The sequence below is a fragment of the Protopterus annectens genome, chromosome 1.part2 (genome assembly GCF_019279795.1).
Source record: "Protopterus annectens isolate FY-2018-M chromosome 1.part2, PAN1.0, whole genome shotgun sequence".
NCBI classification, from domain to species: domain Eukaryota; kingdom Metazoa; phylum Chordata; order Ceratodontiformes; family Protopteridae; genus Protopterus; species Protopterus annectens.
In genome coordinates this window covers 809,421,920-809,436,140 of record NC_056727.1, presented here as the reverse complement: position 1 = coordinate 809,436,140, position 14,221 = coordinate 809,421,920, and the positions used below count along the sequence as shown (strand labels likewise).

General features: G+C 39.0%; 1 protein-coding gene across 2 annotated transcripts in view; it reads left to right on the top strand.

Annotated features, from left to right (window-relative positions):
* RASGRP3 (RAS guanyl releasing protein 3) overlaps window positions 1–14,221 on the top strand; it is a 1,166,392-nt gene that overhangs the window by 1,066,546 nt on the left and 85,625 nt on the right. For both annotated transcript variants that reach the window (XM_044058961.1, XM_044058951.1), the window contains one exon: window positions 12,130–12,166. In XM_044058961.1, coding sequence (XP_043914896.1) covers window positions 12,130–12,166 — 37 coding nt within the window. The remainder of the gene's footprint in view (window positions 1–12,129; window positions 12,167–14,221) is intronic.

Genomic DNA, 14,221 nt, shown 5'->3' with positions numbered 1-14,221 from the left:
GGACCGAACCACAAAAGGAGGGGGAGTATCAATATTCGTCAAACATACCCACACCTCCAGGTTGGTGGCACAGCACGAAGCATCAGAGACTATCCACGTGCAACTAACAGTGGGTAAAACTGCCTTCCAGTTTATAGCCTGCTACAGACCACCCTCCCAAACCCAGGAACCCCACTTGGCCTTCCTGAGAACACTGGAAAATATGAAGGTCTCTCCAAACACCATTATATTGGGCGACTTCAACTACCCAAACATAGACTGGGAGCATTACTCTAGCTCCAACTCCCTAGCCCAAAGGTTCCTAGAATTTATAAACTCAAATGCTATGGAACAACTTGTTACCACTCCCAGAAGAGGGGAAAACATACTGGACCTGATCATCACCAACATGGGGACTCTATGCTCCAGACCAGAAGTGTATCCCTCACTGGTAAGATCAGATCATAAACTAATCTCACTGAATATTCACATCCCGACCCCACCCCCTGCCCAGAAAAACACAGTGAAAAACTTCTTTAAAGCAGATTTCACACTCCTCAAAACCGAGGTGGAATCCTTCAAAGCACCCAGGCCTGTGGAAAATACGGCCCAGACCGCAGAATCCTTTATAAACGCATTCTATGAACACCTTCAGGAATGCATGGATCATGCAATCCCAAATAAAACCAAGACCCAATCCTCCAAAGGCAGACGTCCTGTCTGGTGGACCCCAGCCATAAACAAACTATACAACAGAAGGAGGAAGCTACTACATGATAGAGCAAAATCCCAAAAAGGGAAGTCATCTCTGATCAGTATTAGCAAAAAACTACGGGCACTCATAAAATCGTCTAAGGCCAGCTTTGAGAGAAAAATTGCACAGGACACTAAGGATAATCACAAGGCTTTCTTTAGTTATGTTAGGAACCTGGGTGGGAATTCCCAGATATGCTCAAAATTAGTCCAAAATGACAAAAAATACACCGAACCCACAGACATTGCCAACATCCTAGCTGACAGGTTCAGCGCAAATCCCCCCCCCCACCAAAAGGGCAAATATCTATCCCAGCAGAGTGCTGCCCTCCTGACATCTCAGATGCTCAGGTAAGAGCCGCCCTCTCCAAAGCAAAAAACACAGCATCAATGGTACCAGATGGTGTCCCGGGCTGCGTCCTACATGAACTCCAAGAAGAGCTAAACCCAAACATAAAACTACTGTTCAATCTCAGCCTTACTACAGGATATGTACCCAAAGAGTGGTGTACAGCAACAGTGGTCCCTCTCCACAAAGGTGGTGCCTCAACGGATCCTGGAAACTATCACCCCATAAGCCTGACTAGCTTGGTCTGCAAAGCTATGGAAAGGATCATCATGGACCTCATAAATAAAGATATTGGGGACCTACAGATACTGGATCCTACCCAGTTCGGCTTTGTTAAGGGCAGATCCTGCCTCTTAAACCTGGTCAATTTCTTTGAAACAGTCACCAAGGCCATTGACGAGGGGAAGGTGGTCCACACAGCCTACCTGGACCTCGCAAAAGCCTTCGATACAGTACCCCACTCGGGCATTATAGATAAGCTCACCAGCATAAATATAAACCCCTATGTCACTAGATGGGTTGCAAACTAGCTCAAGGACAGAACTCACATGGTTAGAATTGCTGGAGCTATGTCAGACTCCATACCAGTTACAAGTGGCATCCCACAAGGCTCAGTCCTGGGACCTCTCTTGTTCGGTATATATTTCTCGGAGGTACAGACCAACACGGAAGGACTGTGGCTGACCAAGTTCGCAGATGACTGCAAATTGGGAGCCATAATCGACTCTCCAGCCGACACAAGCATCCTCCAAAAGGGCCTCATAGAAACAGACAACTGGTGCCAGAGCCATGGCCTCAAGCTAAATGCCAAAAAGTGTATAGTCATCCCCTTTGGCAAAAACAAAGTGCCCACAAATTACCACATAGGTGGTAATCCATTAAATACAGAAGAAGTCATTAGGGACCTGGGGACCCAAGTTGATAGCAGTCTCTCATTTGACAACCACGTGGCCAAAGTGGTTAGAAAAACATTTTATATAGCCCACCTAATCATGAAGGGATTCACATCTAGATCAGGGGAGGTCATCGTGCCTCTTTACTCATCCCTCATCAGGCCCATAATTGAGTACAATGCCCCTTTTGGGATGTACCTTACCAGACACCTGCAGCAACTGGAAAGACCCCAAAAGTACCTCACCAACAGGATCAAAGGGCTCAAACAGATGCCATATGCTGCCCGGTTAAAGAAACTCCAGCTCTACTCAGTGGCATACCGCCTGCTCAGAGGCAATCTGTGCCTGACGTATAAAGCCATGTCCAACTCGTAATTAATGGACATGCTGCACCTCAGAAAATCCAAATCCCATTGAGCTACGTGCTCAAGAGACTTGAACCTCAGCACTGAAATTAATCGGTCATTCTGGAGGGACAGATTCATAACCCAGAGGCTCCCTTCACTCTGGAATAAAATCCCAGTCCAGGTTAGGCAGAGTCCCTCATTGACTCTCTTCAAGAGGAATCTTGATGAGTGGATGGGATATAGTAGGTTTACCCCGGGTATCACTTCTGTGTCACTGTTAGACAGAGGCACAGTATACTAACCTTGAAAAAGGGCATAGCAAAATAAATTTAAAATGGGTGGCGAAAGCCAAACACACTCTGGCTAGGCTTATAAATGCCCTAGGGCAGATAGCCTAGTATGAACCTATGAACCTATGAATAAGAGAATGCAGGAAAATGTTTAAAGGTAAGGATAGGAGATGAGTAGGAAAAGAGGATAAGAATGTAGAAAGGAATGGGAGGAGTAGCTGAAATATGGGGCTGGACTCAATAACAGCTACACCAAGTCCAGCTCTTGTGTACGTGGCATATCTCACAGTGAACATGATAGCGTACTATTTCATATTCATTAAATGGCTTTACATTTAGTATATCCAACAACCCTAAGGAAATTTGGGCTACAATAAATGGCATAATCCACCCAGGTAAAGCCACCACCCCAACTCCAGTACTACCAAACAACCATGACAACATTCTCACACAATTTAACAAGTTCTTTACCAAAACAGCCCAAACCCTTACCAATGCCCTCAATACCACTAGCAGTCATATACCAGGTGCTAGCAAAACCCACCCAACTACTCAAAACAATACCACCAACTTTTCCCTATACCCTGTACCCAGTAAAATTATTTCAAAGCTCCTTAAGAAACTCAAACAACCACACTAGTTGCTGACACCCTACCAGCTGAATTCCTTCAGATAGCAGCAGACATCATAGCATATCCCATGTCCATCCTCATAAACAGGTCACTTGCAGAATTCAAAGTCCCCACTCTGTGGAAAACATCACACATTATTCCACTGCACAAAGGGGGCAACTCCTTAGAACTCACCAACTACTGCCTAGTCGCAATACTCTCACCTCTATCCAAGATATTAGAGAGAGTTGTACATTCCCAACTACCTTGGTAGCTCTTACAAAACAACTTAATCTCCAAAACCCAGCATAGCTTTAGACCATCCCACAGCACCACCACAGCATTACTATTATTTACAGATATAGTTAACCACAATAGAAACAAGGGGCTATTTGTATCTTCCATTTTCTTAGACTTATCTAAAGCCTTTGACATGGTAGACCATAACATTCTTCTCCAAACTTTATCTACCCTAAGCCTTAGCCCCTCCACTATATCACGGTTTACTAGCTACTTATCTGGTCAATAGCAGGCAGTCCTATGGCATGACCAGCTGTCCCCCCCTGCTACCAGTATCCATAGGTGTCCCTCAAGGATCCATCCTTGGCCCACTATTGTTCTCACTATTCACCAACCAAATCAATTCCTCCTCACTCACAGCATCAGTAGTACAATACGCAGATGACACCACCCTTATAAGTGCCACCCCCACCTTAAAGGAACTGCAAATCCTCACCCAAAACACTTTTACTCTAGCCGAAACATGGTTCACAAACATCAAACTTATTCTTAACCCCAAAAAAACTAAATTAATTATTTTTAGCCCAGGTCATGCTTCCCCCTCAACAACACTTTCACCATTTACTCCAAAGATAACATTCAAATCACTCCAGCTGCACATACTAAACTGTTAGGTGTAGAAATAGGCAATAACCTCAAATTTCACATCCATATAGCACAAACCATTAAGAAAGTTAATAAAAAAACTAGGACTTCTCTATAGGAACAAACTTTATAACTAAACAAACCAAAGCTACTATTGCAAGAACTCATCTCTTATCCATCCTTCTCTATGCCTCTCCCATCCTTACTAATCTCCACCAGAGTGATCTGAACAAAATGGAATCCTGTTATAACAAAATAGTCAAGTTCGCTACTTAAACCTCATACAAATCTCACCACTGTCTCGCCCTTAACCAACTCAATTGGCTCAAGCTACCTCAACTACTTCTGTTTAATCAACTCACAATAGCGCATAATCTCTTCTACTTTCCAGAAAAAAAAAAACCTGCACTTCAAAATATAATTAATCCCCACATCCATACCAGAGCCTTACTACGATCTAGTTCTCAGAACCTAATAAGCGTTATTAGACACAAAAATGATGCTGGCAAATCTCTCTTTGCCTGCACTATTGCCAAAATCTGGAACTGACTACCAAATAACCTCCACTACCTCCACTATTCAATTTAAGAAACTCCTGAGAACCCACTTCTCAAACAATTGGCTTTGTTCTTGCTACTCCCCAGGTTAATTTGCACCACCATGTTCAAGGATTCTACTAAAGGTCCCCTAATTCCTTTCACTGTAAAGCTTAATCACTGGTTATTTCTGTAACAAAATATTGAGAGTACTCATAATTTAGAAAGAAGAAAAACAATTTTTTTTCTTATGTGTTTATATTTTATATTGTATATAAACCCTACTACTGGAATGCTGTATGCTGACTTTACTAAAGGAATTGTTAATCTATACATAACTTATGTTTCTATGGAACCTATATCTCTGTATGATATTCTTGTGTAATTTCTTTATGACATATGACATGCTATTGGAACTTTTCTCCCCGGGCCTTCGCTGAAAATGGATATATGTCCAGTCAGACTTTCCCGGTTAACAAATGTAAAATAAAATAAATAAATATAGAGGCACCAAAGGTAAACAGTAGAATATGCTAATGAAAACATAAGTAGCCAAATTACATTTTACTTAACAAATCTGGCATGGCAGAGCTATTCATGAAGCTATAAAGCAATTTTGCATACTCGGTGTAGCCATTTCCCTGAAATACAAAACTCTTTGGATTATGGACATAATTACACTGAAAAAAATAACTTGTTAGCATTTGCTGCAGGCTTTAATTAAACTTGCTACTGCTGCTGTTGCCAGACCTCTGCCAAGAAGAAGAAAAATAATGTTTTTATACCCTGTTTGAATAAGTATGGACTTCATAACACAGGAAATTGTATATCAAAACCAGGTAGATATTGAAACAGTATAGTAAATTTGTAGCCTCTTCTGTCCTCATCTCAGACCCAAGGTAAGTGTGCAGCCTGTCTGAAAAAAATAAATAACTGCTTAGTTTCATTTGCAAGTAGTTTTACGTCCCTAAGATGAGACATCTCTCCAGTGTATAGTATTGTCAGTAATACTATATGACTGTGGTGTCTGCAATATCCACCTATGCACTTTGAAAATAATGTGCATCAAGCATTGTACTTTCCCACACATATACATTAAAATGTACAAGGCCATTGCATAGTTATCACCCTTGCCACAGGGTGGCAGGGGGAGAATATAACAGGGCAAGCCTAACACCAAAGAAGTGAGTGTGAATTATTGATTTCTATTGGCTACTTGAAAGTTCTGCAGTATATCCACTGGTGTTGTCCTCCATGTCAGAACCAACATCAACATAATTAATAATTAAAAAATTAAAGCTCTATGTTAGTACACACATCCGAACTTGTACAATGTCTCATATAGATATTTAAGAGGAGTCCTTCTTCAGGTATGCAGGACATTTAGAAACAACTACCTCTGGGAATGTTTGGGCTTATCAAAAAGTAGTAGAGAATTATCAGACAACCTATGTAGAAGAGTCTATAGTAATATGAAGTGTACTAATTGGTTTTCTGAAAGAATAACTCATGCATGGAATAGATTACCAAATTACATTAAAGCAAGCACTAGTTTACATATTTTTAAGAACAACCTGGACACTTATTATGGGAAAAATGTTTTGGTATATTAGCAGGCTAGAAGGACATTATTGCCTGTGACTGAAATATTTGTATGTGTGTATGTATAACTTTACCTTTGTAACTACAGCTTTTCTTCACCTTATTATTGTAAACAGTGTTCACAAGTTTAACAATCTTTGCACCAGCAGCATTCAGATTAACAGTTATATGGTAGATTCAGATAGATGTCAGGTAGCATCTGACAGGTAGATATTTTAGGATTATAACAATCAATACTTTTTCCTTTGTAGCACCATTAAAGATATGTACTATTGGTTAGATACCAGAGTTGAATATGAAATATCTTCATAATTACAGATGAAAAAGTTGTACTTTCTCCTTCTTATGATTTTGTTCATCCTTTTATGTAGTCTGTACTTCAGCATGGCAGTCACACAGATGTTTCATTCTCTAAAGGTCAAATATGATTTTTTTCTTCTCCAGGTAAGACACCTTATAGGGCAGTGTGAGACAATGAGAAAATACTGGGACCAGTTAACTATAGTTACACAGAGGCAAATGCTTTATTATGACCTGTTTCATTTTTGCTGTGGCCTATTTCATCAAAGCCTGTTCAGCTGGAAGTTATGGACAGAAATGGGCAACTCATCACTAACTGATATTATTTCTGGCACTCTTTGTGTAAGTTCTATCACAGTTTTAAAATAATTCAGTTTGCCCATTTTGTCTCCTGAGGGCCCTAGGCTGAGACTAAATTTACTTTAATGCAGTGGGTTTTGATGACTTTGTTATATACAAATCTATAACTTTTGTTTCAGTTTTTGTCTAATTCTTGCAACTTAGATCAAAAGCATGACAGTACACAATACCAGTTTGATACAGCACAAGTGACATCCATAGAATATTTAATGTATACTCTTTTCTATCTCACACAAATCAAAAATACTATTTATTTCACAAAAAAGAAACATCTGAAAACCTGAGCCAGTGAATGCAGAATTACATGCCTTCCCTTGACATTGGTATGTCACCTGCTGCAACTTTTGCTGTGCAAGCATGTCTTTCAGAAAATGAGACAAGTAGTAAGTGTGGGAATGTGGGACATAATGAAACAAGGATGCAGCCGCAGAATTGGTAGAGCAAGTAAGGTGAGAAATCTAAGAGGAAGAGTGAGGCAGAGTAGCAATAAGATGGCAAGAGTACAATAAAATATGTGAAATGTAATAATTACATAAACGTACAGGTAATGTGGAGCAAGAATAAATGAATAAAACAAAAAGTGGCTAACACCAGACAAGATCCCAAATGCATGAAATATGCTGGCACAAAACATAAAAGGCATGCATAATTAATGAACATGTCATTGCAAAGCTAAAGTGATGAACAAGTAAAATTACTGAAAAGACAGGCATACAATAGTGATAATGATATCTGGTAACACACAAGTGAAAATAAAGGCAAAAGGATAAAAAGAGGACCTGCACCCTCAGCCCCAAAGAAAGAATAGTTTGATAATTATTGTCACAAAGCTATTTTGGAAAAGGTAAACAATGTGGTATAAACATGGTAACTTCCCCTTCCAATAGCACAAAACTGAGTAAAGTTTGAATATCTTTTTATTAGCAAAAGCTCTGTCTTATAGACACAAAACATCAGACATATCACAGCACAGAAAGCATCAGTAATCAGCTTGTTCCATTTCCAAGCTGGAGAGATGGAGCTACAGACTGTTGTCACTGCATTACAGAAATTAGAAAATGTATTCAATGTGAGACACAGTGCAATAGCAAACACACTCTGTCTAGGACCCTTACACCCACTTAAGCACCAACTGCTTGAATTGGACTTCCTCACAGCTAAAGACTCGAGTGACTGGTAACTGGTATGGCTAACCGCCCATAGCCAAATTCAAATACTGTGTTAGAGCCAGGTGCTAAAGCCATGTTGAGGAAGTGCAGCTGCCATACTTTGCCCGAACACAGAGATCAAATTCAGCCAAGGTCAGTGTAATGGCCATAAGACGGAAGTGTAGGTTGCTTTAATTAGCAATCAGGATGGGGGGCTTTAGGTTTAGGGAGCTGGAAAGGGGAAAGGGAGTTTAAGTTTAGGGAACACAAAGAGAGGTCAGGATTTGGGAGTGGGAAGAAAGTTTTAGGTTTTGGGAGTGAGAAGGGGGTTTTAGGTTTAAGGAGCAATCAGATTGTTTTAGGTTTAGGAAGCAGGGAGGAGGTGTTAGGTTTAGTAAAGTATTATGCTTAGAACTGGGTAGGAGTTTTAACTTTAGGGTTTAGCTTATGGTAAGGCTATGTAGGATCAGATGTTGGGAGAGCTATGTTGGATAAGTGGATCAAGTTTCTGGGAGTTAGAGCACTTGCTTTTTTTGAGCAAGTGGCAGCAAACAGGTACAACACAAGCTACTAACACATGAGCACCTGTAGTAGACCCACTCTGTCTCTTTAAAGAGTAAGTGAACTGAGAGGGATTAGTGCTGTGTAATATGTCAGAAGATGCCCATGAAATTTTTAGTAGACATCTTTGCTCACAGAAGGTTTTGGTGGCATAGTTCAGATTATACCATACTTATATAATATTTAAGGAATTGCCCAAAATCATATAGTGTAATGACAGAAAGATTAATTAAAATGCATTAGGGATTGTGTCATGACCACATAACTGTGATGGTAAACAGTAGCCTAGCTAGGGTGGGACAAAAGGGGGCAGTTGCCCCAGCAGCAAAGTGTAAGCAAGGAGATATACCAATCCTGACTGCAATTTAGTAAAGTACATACCATTTTTTAAATGAAAGTATTGCATTTGTAGTCAAAGCTGAGCACTGTAACAATTCATATGTGTTCTGAACTGCAGCAACTACTTGTCACAAATGTAGCAAGCAGTTTGCTACAGTTTAAAAGAAAAAATAGATTTTTTTCTTTTTATTTTTTAAGATAAATCTTTTTCTTGGGTTGTAGAGGTTTCTGTTTTGAAAGTACCAAACTCTTTTTAATGCAACCAGTGCTATATGTTACAACTGATATGATGCATGCAGACCTATTCCTGACAAAATTGAAACATACTCGGTGTAGATAAAATGGTGTAATAAGCATATACATTTAATTTTATTCATAATGTAAACTCAATCATCTGTACTGTATAATACTCTGCTGTGGTGCTCCATGCCTGTTTAAGACGAATGCTTTTTTTTTTTTTTTTGCTCTCAACTGAGAAAAGAGGGCAGAGTTGGGATGCAGAAATGGACGTGATTTGCTCTTGCGTTCCAGGAGCACCAGGTACCAGATGACGGACCTTTCTTTTTGTTTAACTGCTCCTGTCCTGAGGAGCGATTGGAGTGGGACACAGAAGCAGGACCTAGCTGGCTGTTTGATTCCTGCATTTGAGGAGTACTAGTCAGCCACCAGATCGCAGACTTTTTTTTTGCTCCTCAATAATATTTAGGGGTGCCAGATTGAGGAATGGCTCTGGGGTGTGGGATGTTAAAAGTGTTATGCAATTTGTAAATAATATTTATGCAATGTTAAGAAATCTCTACTCTTTCCCACAAGTACTTTGGAAGCTTTAATGTTCACTGGAGCTATATCACTTCAAGTTTAGTTTAACTTCTCATCCATAGTACAGCATTTCAAGAATTTGGCACCTATCCTCCTCCTTGTGTCTGTATTAGTGTTGTAACATGCAACCAAGCACTTGGTGTTGGGATAAAGTCACAGTCTTCTGATCTGACCAGCATACCTCTCAATGTCTTTGCTCAACAGTCAGAGCAAAGCCGGAAATTATGAGGACAAAGGCCCAACATCTGGGATCATTTTTATATATTACTCTAATTGAGTTAGAACTCTAATAGAACAACAGGATTGGCCTCAGCATATGAAGTATGAAACTCTACCATCTTGCATTACTGACTGACTATAAGTCTCAGTGATTTATCAGAAAATCAAAAATTTTTTGTGGAAAAGGGCAAAAATATGAAACCAAATCAGGGATGTTCTGCAGAATCAGGGACAGCAGAGAGCTATGTTCTCTGATATCAAGGCAGCCTGATGAGACACTGACTTAGCCACTTACATTTGCAAACATAAATAGAGCAATGTAAGTATACCTGACATTCCAAATCACACCTGCTAAAAATCAAAACATGTCTCCTGTGTGATCTTGCTGCCAAAAGAAAATGAAATTAATACATAACTAAAAATATTAAGAGAAAGAGGTAAAGACCTTGGAAAAAGTGAATATACTGAACCATTTGCTTAACTCGGGAGGGTTGTCATACCTCATTGCAGCCATTATGTTTTCTACTGGCAAGCATTTCTTATACTTATGTATAAATACTTCACCCTATAAACACCAATTAACCCCCAAAGTTTTTAAAACCATCTGCTGTGGTATATATATTTTGTGGGTACAAATCACTTCACTTAAAACTCATTTCACCAAGACCATATCACCTAAAGTTCATTTCACCTAAAACTCATTTCACTGACAAGTAGCACAATAAGGCAAATCAAAGGTATATGTCCTTTTCCCCACTATAGTGCGATCCTGGTGTTAGTATATATAGTAAGGGGGTGTGGGGGGTGCAGCCTCCCACATTGGGGGGTGTGGGGGGGCAGCCCCCCTCCTAGTTGGCTTTTACCAAATAATGTAAAAGAAAACCAGACAACATAAAACCAAAATAAGTGGGGGGCTATGCCACCCACGCCCCCCAATGTGGGGGGTCTGCACCCCTCACACACATCCTAACTATATATACTATCACCAGGATCACACTACAGTGGGGAAAATGACATATACCTTTGATTTGCCTTATTGTACTACTTGTCACTGAAATGAGTTTTAGGTGAAATTAGTTTTAGGTGAAATGAACTTTAGGTGATTTGGTTTAGGTGAACTGAGTTTAGGTGAAATGAGTGTTAGGTGAAGTGATAAGTACCCATATTTTGCATTTGCAATAAGCATTTCCAATGTGTAAAAGTAGCAATTATACTATATGTAAGATAAGTAAAAGAAAATTGGCTGCAAGGCTGTAGTGAGTAAAAATGTTCTGTTGTCCACATTCTGAAGAAACTTGTTAGTGTAGAGTGTCACACATTTATAATGGCCATTAATAACTGCTGCTCTTATTGCTAAGGGAAATTTCTGGCTAGCAGAACATGGTACATGACCTTCTTGGTTTGTAGCCATTGACTGTTAAGGCTCAATTCTTTGGCATCTGAGGGACCAGGTTAAATCAGGTCATTTCTTTTCTACCATTTAAATAGGTACATGGAGCTTGCATTGCTGTTTTTGCACAAACTGATGCAAAAATAATGGTATTTGTGCAACCAGAAGTCAATGTATTATAAGACTGGGCATCACTTGAGATACAACTTCTAAATGAAATTGGAAAAAGTTCATAATGTGGTTAAAGTAATGCATCCAGTTTTGCAAATCTGCTTGAACAGCACTCATTTCAAGGTCTGTAAACTTAACAACTAAACCACGTGTTTACAAAGTTTGTTCCTTGTTAGCAAGAGTTCCAAACCACATCCTCCTATCTACCATCTTGAAATGTTGTGGTTTATTGCCGCAGGATAATTCCCTCTGGTACTTTGTTTTGCAGGAATCTTTTAATTCTCTAGCATAATTACAGGGAGAGTAGAAATCATATAAATAAAGAATGAGGATACAAAGAAGTTTAACTATATGAACAGAGAAAATAAAGTTAGGAAATCAGCTGCTTTTGTAATTCCATTGTTCTCATGACGTGTTGTACTGTTCCGGAATTTGCTTCACTGTACCTCTAGCATGCTCTATAGTAAATTAGAAGTCTTTAATAGTCATTCTAATATTTTCCTTTATAATACCCCATTTAATTTCAGATTTCTTTAATTAATAATGAACATTTCTGTTGTTTTTTCTTCCTCTGCAGCTCTGGGGTATAATCAAGCAAGGCTTCAAGTGCAAAGGTAAATAAATAAAAATATCATGTTCATTACGAGACATTTTATATTTCATGCTAATAGACCTTACTTCTAACAGGAATCATGTTCAGAAGGCATCAACAGGCAATGCTGTGCAAGTGGCTAAGGGGTTAGGTTGAGTCCTACAATGGTTAGTTGTTACTTCACAGACTGTGGTATCCTGCCACAATTTTCTTTATACAGTTACTAAAATAAACATGATCTAAAGTACATTCTTATAGGCTTATGAAGCATGTTTCCTCCAAAGTTGAAAAATCCAGTTTTTAAAATTGCACGTGTACTTATTTATTCATTTAAATAATAACATATAACTAATCACTCTGTATTGCTAAACCTCATTTTATCTGGAAATATGCTAGTGTTGCTTTAACATTTGTACATTATTTAAAGAGTTTTTGCACTCTTATCTACTTTAAAGTGTTTTTCTCCCTATTGGTATTAGCTGTTGAGTTTCTGTACGTCCTTAACTCTAAGTGTTGACTGTTTGGTTTATTGCTTTAACTTGGTTACTTACTGCAATTTGGGCTTCATTTCTGTGTTTTAAAGATGGACAGGTTAGGTCTGCCCTCTGGTGAGAGTAGACAGTAACCTGGTCTACTTCTGTGCTGATAATCACTAGAAACTTAAAGTCTACTTGGGGTGATTGGCCAGTGGGTTATTTTGCTTGTTTCCTCTATTTTCTGCCTGTATAAAGTAATCACATTTTGATTAGCAGTACCTTGTGTAGACGCAGGTACTCAGATTCCCCAATTCCCTGTAAAACAGTTTGCTAAGAGTTCCTGAGTATGTAGCTGCACAACAAGCACTTGGTTTGCACAATGTGGAGCAGTGCTCTGCAAAACTAGAATCAGACTATATTTTTACTAGCATCCAAGCAAATTTGTTATATATGCCCTTAGTTCTCCGTTGAAGAGATTACACCCAAAGGGTGCATAGAGCTAACAGTTTTGTTTTGTTTTGTTTTTTTTTCTCACCAATCACAGCCTAACATTAATATTTTTTATTGCTGATCACATCCTTAGTTAGTATCCCTTTGGCATTGCTCCCATTTGAAGCCCACTGTACAGATACCTAAAAGTATGGATTTTCATCTTCCTCCTGTCTCTTTAGCCAGCTTGATAGAATTGGGCATTCTAAGACAATGTAGAAATTACCTCATATTTTCTAACAACTACTTAATTCTCAAACAATCTGATACAGTATGTGAGAGATGAAATGGTACTTAAGTATTATCGCAACCAGATTCTAAATGACTCGTTGCTGTTATATTCTGGCAGGCCTTCAAGCTATCATTTTGTTTGGGAAAGAAAATCCACCTTTTTTAGGATGTAATGTTTACAACACAAGTTATATTGATATTAAAAACATAATCATGTTTTAAAATTTATGTTAGTCAACATCCTAGTCGCACTGTGGAGGTGTTGCATTAATTTATCCAAGTAATTTCACATTGGTACCATATACCAGCCCCACCCCACAACTCGCATCTGCTGAAATTGTTGTAGCTTTCCTACAACTGAATACCAGGAAAAAGTTCTGCATCATTGGAATCTGTATCCCACCAGGCAGTAATATACCCATCCTAGAACAAATCCTGGCCTGGACTTCAAAAACCTCTACCAGTGAGACAATTATGCTTGGAGATGTCAACAATGATTGGACAGAAGTCACAAAAAAATCAACCCTCAATAAATAAACTCTATTCAATTATACCCAACTTATCAATGAAGTAACTAGACCCAAAAAAACAACAACTAGTGGTTCCATCATAGAGTGGATACTCGTCTCACACCCAAACAAAGTAGCTTCAGCAGGGACTCTACCTCAAACCATAAGTGATCACCTCACAGCATGCATAATACATAAATCCACCCAAGCCTCCAGCCAACACGAGTACAGACCAACTAGAAATATCTCCAATTTTGACCAAACAACTCTAAATGACACCCTGGCACAAGTAAACTGGAGCATTGTCAAAGTCCTCCCACTAGATGAAGCTGTTGAACTCTTTAATTCAACCATCTTAGATATCCAAACAAT